The sequence below is a fragment of the Bombyx mandarina genome, chromosome 13 (genome assembly GCF_030267445.1).
Source record: "Bombyx mandarina strain Sakado chromosome 13, ASM3026744v2".
NCBI classification, from domain to species: domain Eukaryota; kingdom Metazoa; phylum Arthropoda; class Insecta; order Lepidoptera; family Bombycidae; genus Bombyx; species Bombyx mandarina.
The window spans coordinates 7,316,609-7,330,074 of record NC_143220.1 but is presented as its reverse complement, the minus strand read 5'-3'; the positions used below and the strand labels follow the sequence as shown (position 1 = coordinate 7,330,074).

The following is a 13,466-nucleotide window of genomic DNA, read 5'->3' as shown; positions in this document are numbered from 1 at the left end:
TACGGTTACCGGGGTCCCTAAGCCTGCTCCTAGTGTTAGAGCTGAAGGCGTCGATTCGATAACAAATATCGCTATCGACTAAAAATATCCACGGCTTTGCATTGCACGTAATGTAATGTAATTGGGATCAGCTGACGCGCGAGGTGTATGTTCTCGTGTGACGCGGGGGGCGGCCGTCAGCTGCCCCTCGCTATACGGTTCGAGAATAACACTGACAGACTACATTGACAGATATTCATGTTGAACATGGTAAATGAGCATTGTCTTCTGCTCATGATGCAGTACTAATGAATGAATGAATGAACGAATAAATTAATGAATGAATGAATGAATTGAATACATTTAAAATATTCCATTCAACTGATACTTATTATACCTCGAACCAACCATTATTATTATTATTATTATTTAGTTCGCAAGTGAACCATGGTGCAATGGTTTAAGTACCGACAGTCATAACGGTCTGTTAATGCCTCATGTATTCCCTTATTAACTTTTCATAAAACCATTCATTTTACATTAGTTGTTTACGAGGTCTAGAACATCTAAGGCCTGGTGGACTAAGAACTTTTCTGGGCATTTGCTGCAATGATTAATAACTTACTGTTTCTGTTCGCATCCAGCACGGCAGTCTCTGGTGCGGGCGGTGGATCAGCTATCTGGTGCAGTGGCAGCTCCACAGCCTCATGAGACCCTCCCGGCCACGCCATATCATCACTAGTCACTGTACTAACACTATAAATGCACTACGATATGTGTTTCAGACTTTTCAATACGTTTGAACACTGTTTTGATATGTTGACTATAGTCTATAAGTTTGAAATAAATTGAGAATGAGATTTTTTTCGTTATTGCATTTGTGTACGTATCCGCTATCTTTCACGTATCTGTTATCTTTCTAAGGTGTTTATACGACTCATGCGAGCTTATTGGTTTAATGTTGCATTTATTGATTTTGTTGAGTCGAATATAGAGTTATAATTCCTATTGTACGTCCATGTGACCACCGAAATTGTATAGCATTTGAAACATTGGAACGCGTAATGATAATGAACGCAATGTTATAAATGCGAAGGGCTTTTATCGAGATGAGTGCTATTGTTTGAAGTAAATAGGTAGATGAGCTGACTGCCTTCTTGAATTACCCTCCAGAGCCTCCCTTACCCGAATTCTTGGGAATTGGTAACCGCTTAAATCATCAAGTATCCAAATACCCCATTAAAGTCGTTTCTCATGTAGATCAGTGTCTGTCGTATTTTGCTTGTAATTGCTTCCTAGTTTATTCACTCATTCATTTATTTATTTACAACTCGATAATGTAATGTTTGCTTTGAGTGGGATATAGAAATTTTATTTGTAGTCTAAAACACGTCTAACCCAAGGTAGGAAACACTTCTATATGTATACGTAATCGAAGGTTCCGGTTTGAAAGACAGCGCAGCCGTTATTTTAAGAATGTTGAAACTTTCGGCCTCTTGTCCCGAAACAGGCATCATTCAGTTCCTGACATTTGCGGGATCCGGTAGCTACGTAAGACCAGGTGATATTTGATTTGTGCCTTGTTGTCCAAACGATCATCTACCCAGTACCGGATTTAGGCTTGAAGCCGCCCTAGGTCCTGCTTATCACGGCTCCCATAATGTTATTATAAATTTTATTAATTTTGATCCACTATTTTTATTTAAAATTTAAAATAATCTGAACTCATTTTCAAAGGAGACTGTAAGTAAGGTTTATTGTAAAATAATTAAAACAAAAATAATAAAATGTATCATGTTAAACTTAAGGCAGTTATCGGATTGTCAAATAGCAACACTGTTAGTGGGAGCAATGGCAGTAGTGGGGACGTAACATAATAAAAAAGGCGGTAGTCTGTAAAAACGACACAGAAATCAGTGTATTGAGTAGTGAGCAGATATCTAAAGATTGTACAAGTGGAGTTACAAATAAAGCAGTATTAAGTGAACTATTGCAATCTGTGTATTTATTTACTGGCTCTGGAGTATGAGTCTACATGTGTTTAATCTTTTTCGTCTCTGAAATTTTGGCACTTCAAAAATTTTGCCGTCCCTCAAAGCAAGCCTTCCTGAGCCCGGACCTCACGGGCCTATACATAAATCCATCACTGCTTACCTACCACCATTTACTTATTTATCAACGTCTTTCCCGGTGGTGAATCGGAGGTCATGAATGTTAATCTGCTATGTTAGTGTGTGTTGCTAATGCAAACGCAAGTAATAATGGTCCGTATAAACATATTTGACGTAGTGAAAACATACACAGAACCGGAGAATATCAAGCCTCGAGCGCAACATGTGCCTGTACATACGCACATACATCATATCTAAAACCCAACCCCCGAGGGCACAGCATCGGACGTCCTATTTGGGTCACTTATTGTGTTTCCCGAGCTTGCACCGCCCGGCCTTGATCATCTTAAAACACAGTTAATTAACAAAATTATCAAAACTGATACGTTTTTAATGATTTTAATTATATTTTTTCATACTATGGTGTAATCTTGCGGCACACCTGGGGCTAAATAGTTTTCAGGACTCATCGGCAACATAACGTCAATAACGATTGAAATAAATCGTCAAAGCCTCTATCCTACTCTATAAAGCTTCATTTTATAGCACGATGATGTCTTTCATCACGGAAATATTTTCGGGCCACGTATTAGATACGTATTCCTTAGACAAATTTACTCGGAATTAAACTACCCGCATACATAGGTTCACTCGATACGACCGCACCGGGCGTCTTATCATTTGAGCCACGACGAAGTTTGATACTGAAATTGTGCTCCAAAGGCACCAAAAGTCCTATTGAGTAATTAACAGGAAGTGTATCTTAACTTAAACTTCTTAAAACAGCAGCCAATAAAAAAAACTATAATAATCTCGTATAGGGTTAATAGGCCATAGTATTGTTACCATAATCTATTGAAACAATCGGGTCAATTACCTGAAATGAACAATTGCAGGATCTTCGCTCAAGCGCAGATCCTGCATTATTTTTCATCAAATGAAAATTTGATGTCAAATTGTTAAATCAATTTAATTCAGTTTATTACAAAAGAACAATGTAAAGTAATTCTTACATTGTTTATATTTTAACTCGACTTGTCTAATAAAAGTCTTAGTATCATCAAATTTAGTATTTACCGTCATTATTCATCAACACGTCTGCAATAGTATTTCTTAATAGAAGCTAAAGGATTACTGACGCAATAAACCGGCTACAGCTCGAGAGCTGGAGCAATTGATTATTTAAAGTTATGATCTTAGTGGCCGTTAGGATCATTAGAACTCATTCTGGAATTTAGCAGCCAAACGTGTCTTTTATTATCTATTCCGGGCTAATGAGTTCAAGGCTCACCTGGTTTTAAGTAGTAATGAAAGTTGAAAATGTGACAACGCGAGCTCACGTTGAGATAAAGCACAAGGCAACTGTGTTGAGTAACGGCTTTTCAAATCGGAACGCTTGACAGTTTCGCGGCAGGAAAGGCAAGGCGGTGGTATCGGTCCGTCCGAAATATGTCCCATTACCGTGTGGTATCGAAATGGCAATGTGTGTGTTTCCTACGGACTTCATTCACGCACTTTTCAATCAACATCGATGGACTGACGAACTTCATGATCGACCTGATTTTATCAGTTACCGGACTACAGACACAGACAGACAGACCCCACACATAGATACCGCTGCGCACTCGACGTGCCTTCAAACCAGAAAACAGATTTTTTGGAAAATAATTGGTAACGGAGATTTTATTCTGTAATATTCTGCGTGTTGCAAAATAATACCACATTATAACGAGCTTATTGTTAGTAGAAACAAACATTTTAACAAAATACAATTGCCTAAGTGAGCTTTTGTAACGAACTTCGTTAATTAGTAGCGCGGAGCTTTCACGGTTCTATTGACGTCACAGGAGTTCGCCCTTAAAGTTCAAATGTCTTGTAGCTTGCATCAGAACCGGCGAAAGCGACTTACGACATCTTTGGTATTTATAAAAATGAAACATTTTGTAACGAAGTTGGCGGTAGATTCGTGAGGATACACAAGCATACGCGTGTGTCTGATATAAGCTCGTTGTAGTAAAATCCTCATCATTTTCTCAACAAACTCATCCCTAATTTCCAACTTAGTCCTACCAGATGGGCACTTTGCAAGCCCACACGGATGGGTACCACCGCTCTGTAGATTTCCCTACGAAGCTGTCATTGTATTCTTGATCTATGGGTTCCTATAACCTCAATGAGGGACCTCCGAGGTGAGGTTGTATACTAAATAAAATAATCACTTTCAGAAACTATTTCTCTTAAGTAAGGTTAGTAAGTTTCTTACGCTTTTACTGGTAGTAAGGTATCTTATGAGTCTGCGCGGGTGGGTACCACCACTCCGCCTATTTCTGTCGCGAAGCAGTAATGCGTTTCGGTTTTAATGGCGGAGCAAAAATTAGAACTCAAGCTTCAAGGTGGAACACAGCATTTACGTTGTTGAAATACATCGCCTTCGGTAGCCACTTAACACCTAATACGCCGTGGGATCGTTCACTAATTTAAGTAAAAAAATATTGAAATTTATTATGCTTTAAGACACCTTATCTTAATTGCGCCGTTGGCTGAAGGTTGCTGTCATAAAATATCACCAAGTCTCAGGCACGTCCGAACAATGTCGGGTAAATTACTCGACACACATTGGCTTACATTTAATTCTATAAGCACTAACTTTTCAAAATTGGATTTATCTTCTAAAATTTGAGTAACGGTAGTGGTATGGTATGGTATTTCTTGAAACGCATGATCGAAAACCTATCAGTTTCATTTAACAATTTAATTTAATTAGAGTTTCCAGAGAGTCGGAAAGGGCTGGAGGGAAGCTCTCGGCCTGCCATCGTCTCTATTGCAGATTCACCAAACATAAACTTAATAAAACGACAAGCAACTTCGGGTATTGATATTGTTTTTCGTCTATTATGGAATTGTATTTTAACATATGGAACACTTTTCTTACACCCCGCTGTGATAGTGAATAGTTGTGTTTGTTTACGACGTGTAGCGCGTCTGCACAATATTAAACCAATGTTTGACGCGATTTTTAAATCGAGAAACCTTTAAACTGTATAAAATATGATTACAGTATTTTCGTTTTTCGTTTCTAGTTTAATGTATTATATTTATTTCACAATTTTATTTTCCTCGACACTCTGTGGTTACGGTTCTACGAATATGAAAACCCTAAAGTATTCGCAACACGATTTTAATCAACGATGTATTAATCCAAATATAATTCTCATCATAATTACCTGAGAAAACACAATATATAATACTCGTAAATTAGTATGAACAATTAAAAAGCATTTTAAACTAAATTTATCTAAATTTTCATTAAAAACGAATCAAATTTAGTTTAAAATTATACACACATTACACACTCGGAATCACAAAAAATCACAAAACAATTTGGGCACACGTTTGCATGTATATCCGTACTAGAAATAACTGTATTCTTCTTGTGAAGGCGGCTAACTTGTGACAGCTATTGATAAGAACTGAATTGGAGATGGTCACGGATAGCCGCGATAAACGCGATAAGGCAGCCCACTGACGATCCGGGCTTATCAGTTGTAAAACTATAATTACCTAAATAAAAAAGTAAGGCAAGTGCGTTCCGAATTGTGCATCAGGTTCTGTATGTGGGAAGAATGTTGGAGACAGTAATCAAAATACATTATAAATAACAAAATAATCCTAAAAAGGTCGATTTCCAAACAGTATTTCTCTACCATTTCTCAAAAAAATACCAAACAAGTCTTGTTCAAACGAATCATAATTGTTTACTTTACGTTTAATAATTTTATTATAATTACTACGATCGAAAGTTGGAAATATATATTAGCATAATGATTACGACATACGAAGCACAAAATTTACTATTTTAAAAGCTACGATTTCGTTAAAAGCTACACTACGCTACGATTTCCTTTTCAGTGTCTCGCGTTTCCGATCTTGGTAGATTCTGGGAAGTACTACTCTTGTTAGGGCTAATGTTAGCAAATTCGTTAGGTTAGAGACCCTGGAGCCCACCTACCCGGTTACGCTTGCATAGCCTCTCGAGGTTACTAGCATAGGCAGGAAAAAATTTTCTGAGAAAAAAATTCTGAGATCTCTGCCGAACCCTGTACCCGGGCACAGCAAAACCCAAAGACACCTATTAGAAATAAATATATGACGATAACTATTTCATGAAACCTGAGCCGCGCTACTGACAGCTCCACTACGGCTCTACGTGTTCGGAGCAACAATATGGTGACGGTCGCGTCGGTCTAGTGAACATAACCACCTGCTCAGTGGAGGGTCTTCCCTCTGTCGTTCCCTATAAACTTGTATAGATAAACGTTAATTCTTTCTTACTTCTTTCTTACTGGTGGTAGGATCTCTTGTGAGTCCGCGCGGGTAGGTACCACCACCCCGCCTGTTTTTTCTGCCGTAAAGCAATAATGCGTTTCGATTTGAAGGGTAGGGCAGCCGTTGTAACTATACTTGAGACCTTAGAACTTATATCTCAAGATGGGTGGCGCATTTACGTTGTATATGTCTATGGGCTCCAGTAACCACTTAACATCAGATGGGCTGTGAGCTCGTCCAACCATCTAAGCAATAAAAAAAATTTAACTTAACTAAAATTCAATTGCTCAAAAGTCCAAAGATTCCAGTAAGAAACACAGTACCAAGACGAACTCGCGAAAGCAAATCAGTAGTTTTAATAATTTCCTAGGTGGTTGAATGAGCTCGCGGCCCTTCTGTTGTTAAGATGGCAACTGGGGCCTACATACATATATCATAACGCAAATGTCGCTACCTATCGTGAGACATGATGTCTGAGTCTCAATCGTATTTATATCTTTTATGCCTTTGTAGAGTCGAAAATGCCCGGTTCATTCGATGCGATGCCGTTGTTTAAATACGGCAAGCAGCTACCAATTCTTCTAATGAAATACTTAGTTGACACGTGTTCATGATTGACCTCCATGGTGAAGGAATAACATAATTAATAAAGTAATTGTAATAACATTAGACATGTAATGGGTTTATCAATTTACATTTATTTCCAAAATTTCCAGCTATATCAGGAAAAAAAAACGATTAAAGACTACCTACCATAATTTAGTAGCACCGCACCGTTCTAAATCTTTTGTCGTTAAGAAACGTTTAAATTTAATATATATTTATTTATCAACTTGAATCATTTGTAAAATTGTTGTGATAATGAGCTTCCGCTAGCAGGCGATTGAAATACGATCTTAATACAAACTACATAGAAATACATGCTTATAATATAATCTAAGGAGCTGAGCCGATAGCCACTTGTGCGCATGATTATTACCAATATTAGAATTGGCAGAAACCTCGAGTCATAAGAGTGAGGCCACAGCTACATGCAGACGAGGGCTTTCTGCCCCAGCCCAGGTGAGTGCATGTGAGGACGCGCGGCAGAAATGTGTATTTAAATTTTTTATGTCATCGTAACATTAAAATTCTGATAATTTCATAATTTTAATTATAATCAACTCATAAGGGCTATACTCCTATACATATTTATAGCGTGGAAAGTCGGACGATCTGTGAGACAATATAGGGGCGCGGAAGTGGGCGCGCCACTAAATACCCGCAATCTGACCGTGTGACGTCACATGTTATATCTAAATCTGCAGTGACCATAAGTCAGTATTTAGTTAGGATTTAACTGGAAAGCACTACTTTGTATAATGACGTCATGTTTCGCGTTATTCTACGTACTTTACGACGCGTATTACGGCAAAAGGGATTTTTCTCTTATTTCCGCTCTTTAAATTAAACAATGATCAGTCTCTCATTATTTTTCTTAGCTGCTGTTAGAAAGACGATAATTGCAATATCGTGCTGCCTTCCGTATTTAACCTTCGACCAACAATGAGCCCGAAGAATGACTCGACTGATACCTAAGCGCGTGTCCATTAATCTAGATTTATATCAGCAACTCACAAACGGAAGGTCGCTATAGTCACCACGCCCCCCCATGACCAGTGCCCAGGGCGTTTCATCAAGGGAATGTAGTCTGGAAGATTAATTATTCTACACGTTTGTATTTAGGAACTCAATCTATTATATTCACGGAATAATGTACATTCTAAACAATACGTCATAGCTGTCACTGTAAAAGCTGTAAAAACCTGTAATACTGTAAAAAACGGAGAACTATATCTTAAGGTAGGTGGCAGCATTTACTTTGTAGACAGCACATGGCTCTGCCCCTGGCATTGCTGAAGCCCATGGGTGACGGTAACCACTCACCATCAGGTGGACCGTATGCTCGTCTGCCTACAAGGGCAATAAAAAAAAAGATGTCTATAGGTTCCAGTAACCACTCCAGGTGTGCCGTGAGCTCGTCCACCCATCTAAACAATAAAAAAAATCAAAAATGACACTCGTGGCTTTAGACATAGCTTAAACGATTACAATTTTCGTTATTTTTCATTTTTTTAGTTAAGTAGTTACTGGAGCCCATAGACATCCACAAAGTAAATGCGCCACCCACCTTGAGATATAAGTTCTAAGGTCTCAAGTATAGTTACAACGGCTGCCCCACCCTTCAAACCCAAACGCGTTACTGCTTCACGGCAGAAATACGCAGGGTGGTGGTACCCACCCGCGCGGACTCACAAGAGGTCCTACCACCAGTAAGCCTTTAAGCACTGATGAAAACGATTCGAACTGACGATCAGGAAGATTTTAAAATAAGCATCATGTAGCAGTGAAGATTATTATAGCGATACTATAGAGATTATTATAGAGATTAAGTATTATGGAGATTATTATAAAGATTATTATAAAGATGATTATAGAGATTATTATAGATATATTATAGAGAAGAAGATTGCATAACTGGTTCGTACTAGTCCACACTTTCCCGTAGAGTCATACTCACTGTACAGCGTGCACTGACATATCTGGACACTCCCGGCTTTTACGAGAACCGATTCATTCAGGTGATTGAGTTAACTGATTCTGTTACGTTTATGTTGCGTCTAATGAGCCTTCAGCAGGCGCTCGTGAACATCCGACCAAAGAAATGTTTGGTAGATATATCTATTATTTCATAATATCTTTCAAATGCAGACAAAAATTACAAAACGTCTCACTAGATTTGCTACGACCTGGTTGCTGGATGCTTATATAGTTATATTAGTATGCTTTCGGTATATTATTGAACCACATCACTACTACATCCCACCGCAAACAACCTATTAGAGATGTGTCAATGTCGGTATGGTTAAATAATTTGTATGTACGTGTTCCAATCTAATGGGCCGCTAGAAATATTCCATATATCTTTATTTCTATTATGAAAAACTGTGAAAAAAAACTTCATTAAGATTTTTTCTCTTCTTTGTACATATTTATTTTTTTGGTACGTACCGGAATTTGTCAAGTTGTCCCTCATAGATACCAATAGCATTTAGTATGTCTTGACCTAACATGTAGTAAATATTGATAAGTTACAACATCTATGTTTATTCAAATTACAGAAATTAATACGTAAGTTGTTACTCCATTATTGAAATTGTAATTAACGTAAAAGTGTCTCTATTTTAATATGTTGCTATAATGGCATGTACTGGAAGAAAAATAAATTGAAAATATTCCAATAAATCAATAAACAAACAGAATAAATTAAGCAAAAAGTACAGATGAAAATCGACTAGAAGCAACGTGAAGCTTCATTTCCGGGAAGCACTAACAGCTTCGACACTCGACAGTGAGGCTGAAGCTCTTCGCAGAATCTACTCCGTTTAGGACTGTTAATGTATTCAATCCAATCTACAGCTATTCGCGTCAAACTCAATAAATTAGACCATTATTAATTTAAAAAGCCTTATTTAATAAGTTTAAAAACTTATAATAAAAATGGTAATCGTAACTATAATAAATGTTTGAGTGATCAACTGAGAGCACAATGAATAAATGAGTATCCAATCACTACGTGAACTACAAGAGGATTTTATTTAATTATTATTTCTACATCTAACGTTGTTGTCGGGTTTGTTGAGGATGGTTTGTTCAAGGACCGCAATACTGTACTGGAATAATTAGTGTCAACATACTTTGGAATTCCATAGACATATTATTTATTTATTTATTTATTCAACTTCATGCACAAAGGTACAATGGCGGACTTAATGCCTAAGGCATTCTCTACCACTCAACCAAGTGTGGTGTAGTGAGTCCTGTGGTAGGTGCATTACTTAATGCGAGAATAACCAAATTGATAATAATATTACATACATATTATTATACAATCACATACACGGTACATATACATATACACATACACATATATATGTGGGAATAATTATGTGTAACCATTGGCCACACCGACCTGACATATTTTTTTATTGCTTAGACGTGTGGACGAGCTCACAGCCCACCTGGTGTTAAGTGGTTACTGGAGCCCATAGACATCTACTACGTGAATGCGCCACACACCTTGAGATATAAGTTCTAAGGTCTCAGTACAGTCACAACGGCTACCCCACCCTTCAAACCGAAACGCATTACTGCTTTACGGCAGAAATAAGCGGGGCGGTGGTACCTACCCGTGCGGACTCACAAGAGGTCCTACCACCAGTAATTACGCAAATTATAATTTTGCGGGTTTGATTTTTATTACACGATGTTATTCCTTCACCGTGGAAGTCAATCGTAAACATTTGTTAAGTACGTATTTCATTAGAAAAATTGGTACCCGCCAGCGGGATTCGAACACCGGTGCATCGCTATATACGAATGCACCGGACGTCTTATCCTTTAGGCCACGATGACAGATGGCGCATGAAGTTTATGGCAGACTTATTAAGACGAAATAAGAAAAGACGTAAATTTTTGTGAGCTGACGATTAAATAAAATTTAACAAATTCACTAGTTATGTACTTGAAATAATCGTAGACGTAGTGTAGCTTCAATTGTTTTTCAGTAAGAATGGGCGGGACGGTGGCGCGGTGGCGCGTGAGCTCCGTGTAAAATGTAACATGTTCTACCGTCAGTCAGTTTGAACTAACAGACATCACTCTGGATGATTTCAAATCGAATACCGCTCGAAGCGCGCGTAATATTTTACGTGATTCCCAACTGAATGTTTTACTTGAGACTTGATAGCATTCATATGTACGTTCTTGGGCAAAAATGAATTACGAGAGCAGTAAGCTAGATATCGACTTTTCGCATTAAAAGTGTACAATTTTCAAAAATTATCGAAATTGAGTTAATATGCGGAATCATTTGGTATCACCAGTATTTTTCTCATAAATACGCGGGACGATAAGGATACGTCAAAAGAGCGTTTTTTAGTTTTGGTTTTTTTTTTAGTTTATTTATGTTTTGATTACTATTAATAAAATTAATACATAATTTTATTTGACTTTAAAAGACAGATAATATAACTGGTAAAAAAAAAGTTGCAAAGATGATTAATATTAAAAATATCACATGTTAAACCTTTAAAACACTCTTCTGTAAAGTTTTGAGATTATAGTTTTAGAGAGTGCGAGAAGATGATACGTCCGCTCTATGCGATAGGACTTTCAGGATTGAGAGTTTTAATACGCGTATCTGTGGTAGAAAAATACCAGAATACATCTGTTGTGCTGGCAGCGGGCAACTAATGTAGAGTTCACTTGTGCCATTACTGCTAATACTTCTAGCAAGATGTCAAGAGTAAGTCCGGGTATCTGCAAGAGGCACAGACAATCAGCAAAGGAAGTGCTTCTTAAGGATGTGCTTGTTCATTTTGACGTATCTTTGAGATGTTCCAGAAGTAGCTGTTCGCCTCAGATTGTAAACTGATTCAATAATGTATTGTAAATTGTATGAGTGATGTGTTGATAAATTTGGAAAAGTTTAAGGGCCTTTATGTTTTACTATTTTCTCTTGGTCGGGAAATCGCATTCCGGATCGATGATAAAGTTATGATGTTTTAAAGGCGCCTACGAAGTTCTACTTGAACCAAAAACTGAAGTTTTTATTTTATTAGGATCGAGCTGCTTCGGCGGCCATTAGACATGGCACTGACAGGATACCGTGGTCCTTCGATACGACGTAGAGTGTACTTCGCTACTGTAGCGGCAGACTCAGAAAAACCAAGTTTTTGCAGCCACGCTACGGCTACAAACATAGAACTAATGATTTGTATGTATGTATCTACAATCGTCAACAGTCCAAATACGAATCCTCAAGTTCTTCGGGAACCGGTACAAGGGAAAGTCGAGGGTAAAAGATCTCGCGGACGATCTTCAACACCGTTGACCGACCTCATAAAATCTGTGACTCACTCCAACATAAACGATTGCTCTCACTCTGCGAAATATCGTGCCACATGGCGTCGCATCGCGAGAGCATCACATATCCGACTGATGCATGACTACGACCACTCTGTCAAGAGTTTACGAATAGAAAGAAGAAGAAGAATCTACAATCAAGAGTTCTAAATCAAACTAAGAGTTTAATTGTAGCTCGTAAACGGATCCCGCTGCTTTGACTGCTCTCGATGCTCTACAATAACATGAGGTTCTTCGAAGGATTGAGTTTGAATGTTTGTGAGTGTTATGGCATTGTAAGACGGACCGGAGGGCGGGTCAGTGTGGGTTCGTTCGTCGACAACAAAATGGATTTAACGAAAACACTAAAATATTCACGAGAAAGACTTGTACTTGTACTGAGATTTGTAAATCAATCTCAGTACGAGAAAACAAATTAGTACCAAAAAACTAGAATAACCTAGAAATACTTGTAAAATAATTACTGGTGGTAGGACCTCTTGTGAGTTCGCGCGGGTAGGTACCACTGCCCTGCTTATTTCTGCCGTGAAGCAGTAATGCGTTTCGGCTGAAGGGTGGGATAGCCGTTGTAACTATACTGAGACCTTAGAACTTATATCTCAAGGTGGGTGGCGCATTTACGTTGTAGATGTCTATGGGCTCCAGTAACCACTTAACACTAGGAGGGCTGTGAGATCGTTCACCCATCTAAGCAATAAAAAAAATAAAAAGCCTTCACAATTCCCGAGCAATGTCTTCGACACTGAATACGCATTAATATTCTATTCTGTATGTTGGGAAGTTCGAAAGCATAATATCTGCTTAGAGCTTGAAAAGCTTTGAAAGCTTATTGAAACTCAACTTCGGTACTTCGATCCGGTTTTCCAAGTCTTGTAAATTTTGTGAGGATTAACTCATGGAATCTTCTTAGCGAGTTCTATGAAATCTTTTCTTTGGTCCTACAGGTCACCTGATCGTAAGTTGTCACCTTAACTCATAGAAATGAGAGAGTACAACCAATCTATCTGGCTATTCAGTTGCGAAGGACTGAGGGCCGAGATCCCTGACATCATTACAGATTTTGCGAAACGTTGCAAATTGCGA

At 38.1% G+C, this 13,466-nt stretch overlaps 1 protein-coding gene across 8 annotated transcripts in view; it reads right to left on the bottom strand.

Annotated features, from left to right (window-relative positions):
• ATP8A (ATPase phospholipid transporting 8A1) overlaps nt 1–13,466 on the bottom strand; it is an 81,731-nt gene that overhangs the window by 50,248 nt on the left and 18,017 nt on the right. Inside the window, exon 2 of one of the 8 annotated variants that reach the window (XM_089732600.1) lies at nt 605–887. The exons of the other annotated variants lie outside the window; for them this stretch is intronic. Within the exon in view, the coding sequence (XP_089588726.1) occupies nt 605–710 (106 nt within the window). The 5' untranslated portion in view covers nt 711–887. The remainder of the gene's footprint in view (nt 1–604; nt 888–13,466) is intronic. 8 annotated transcript variants of the gene reach the window in all.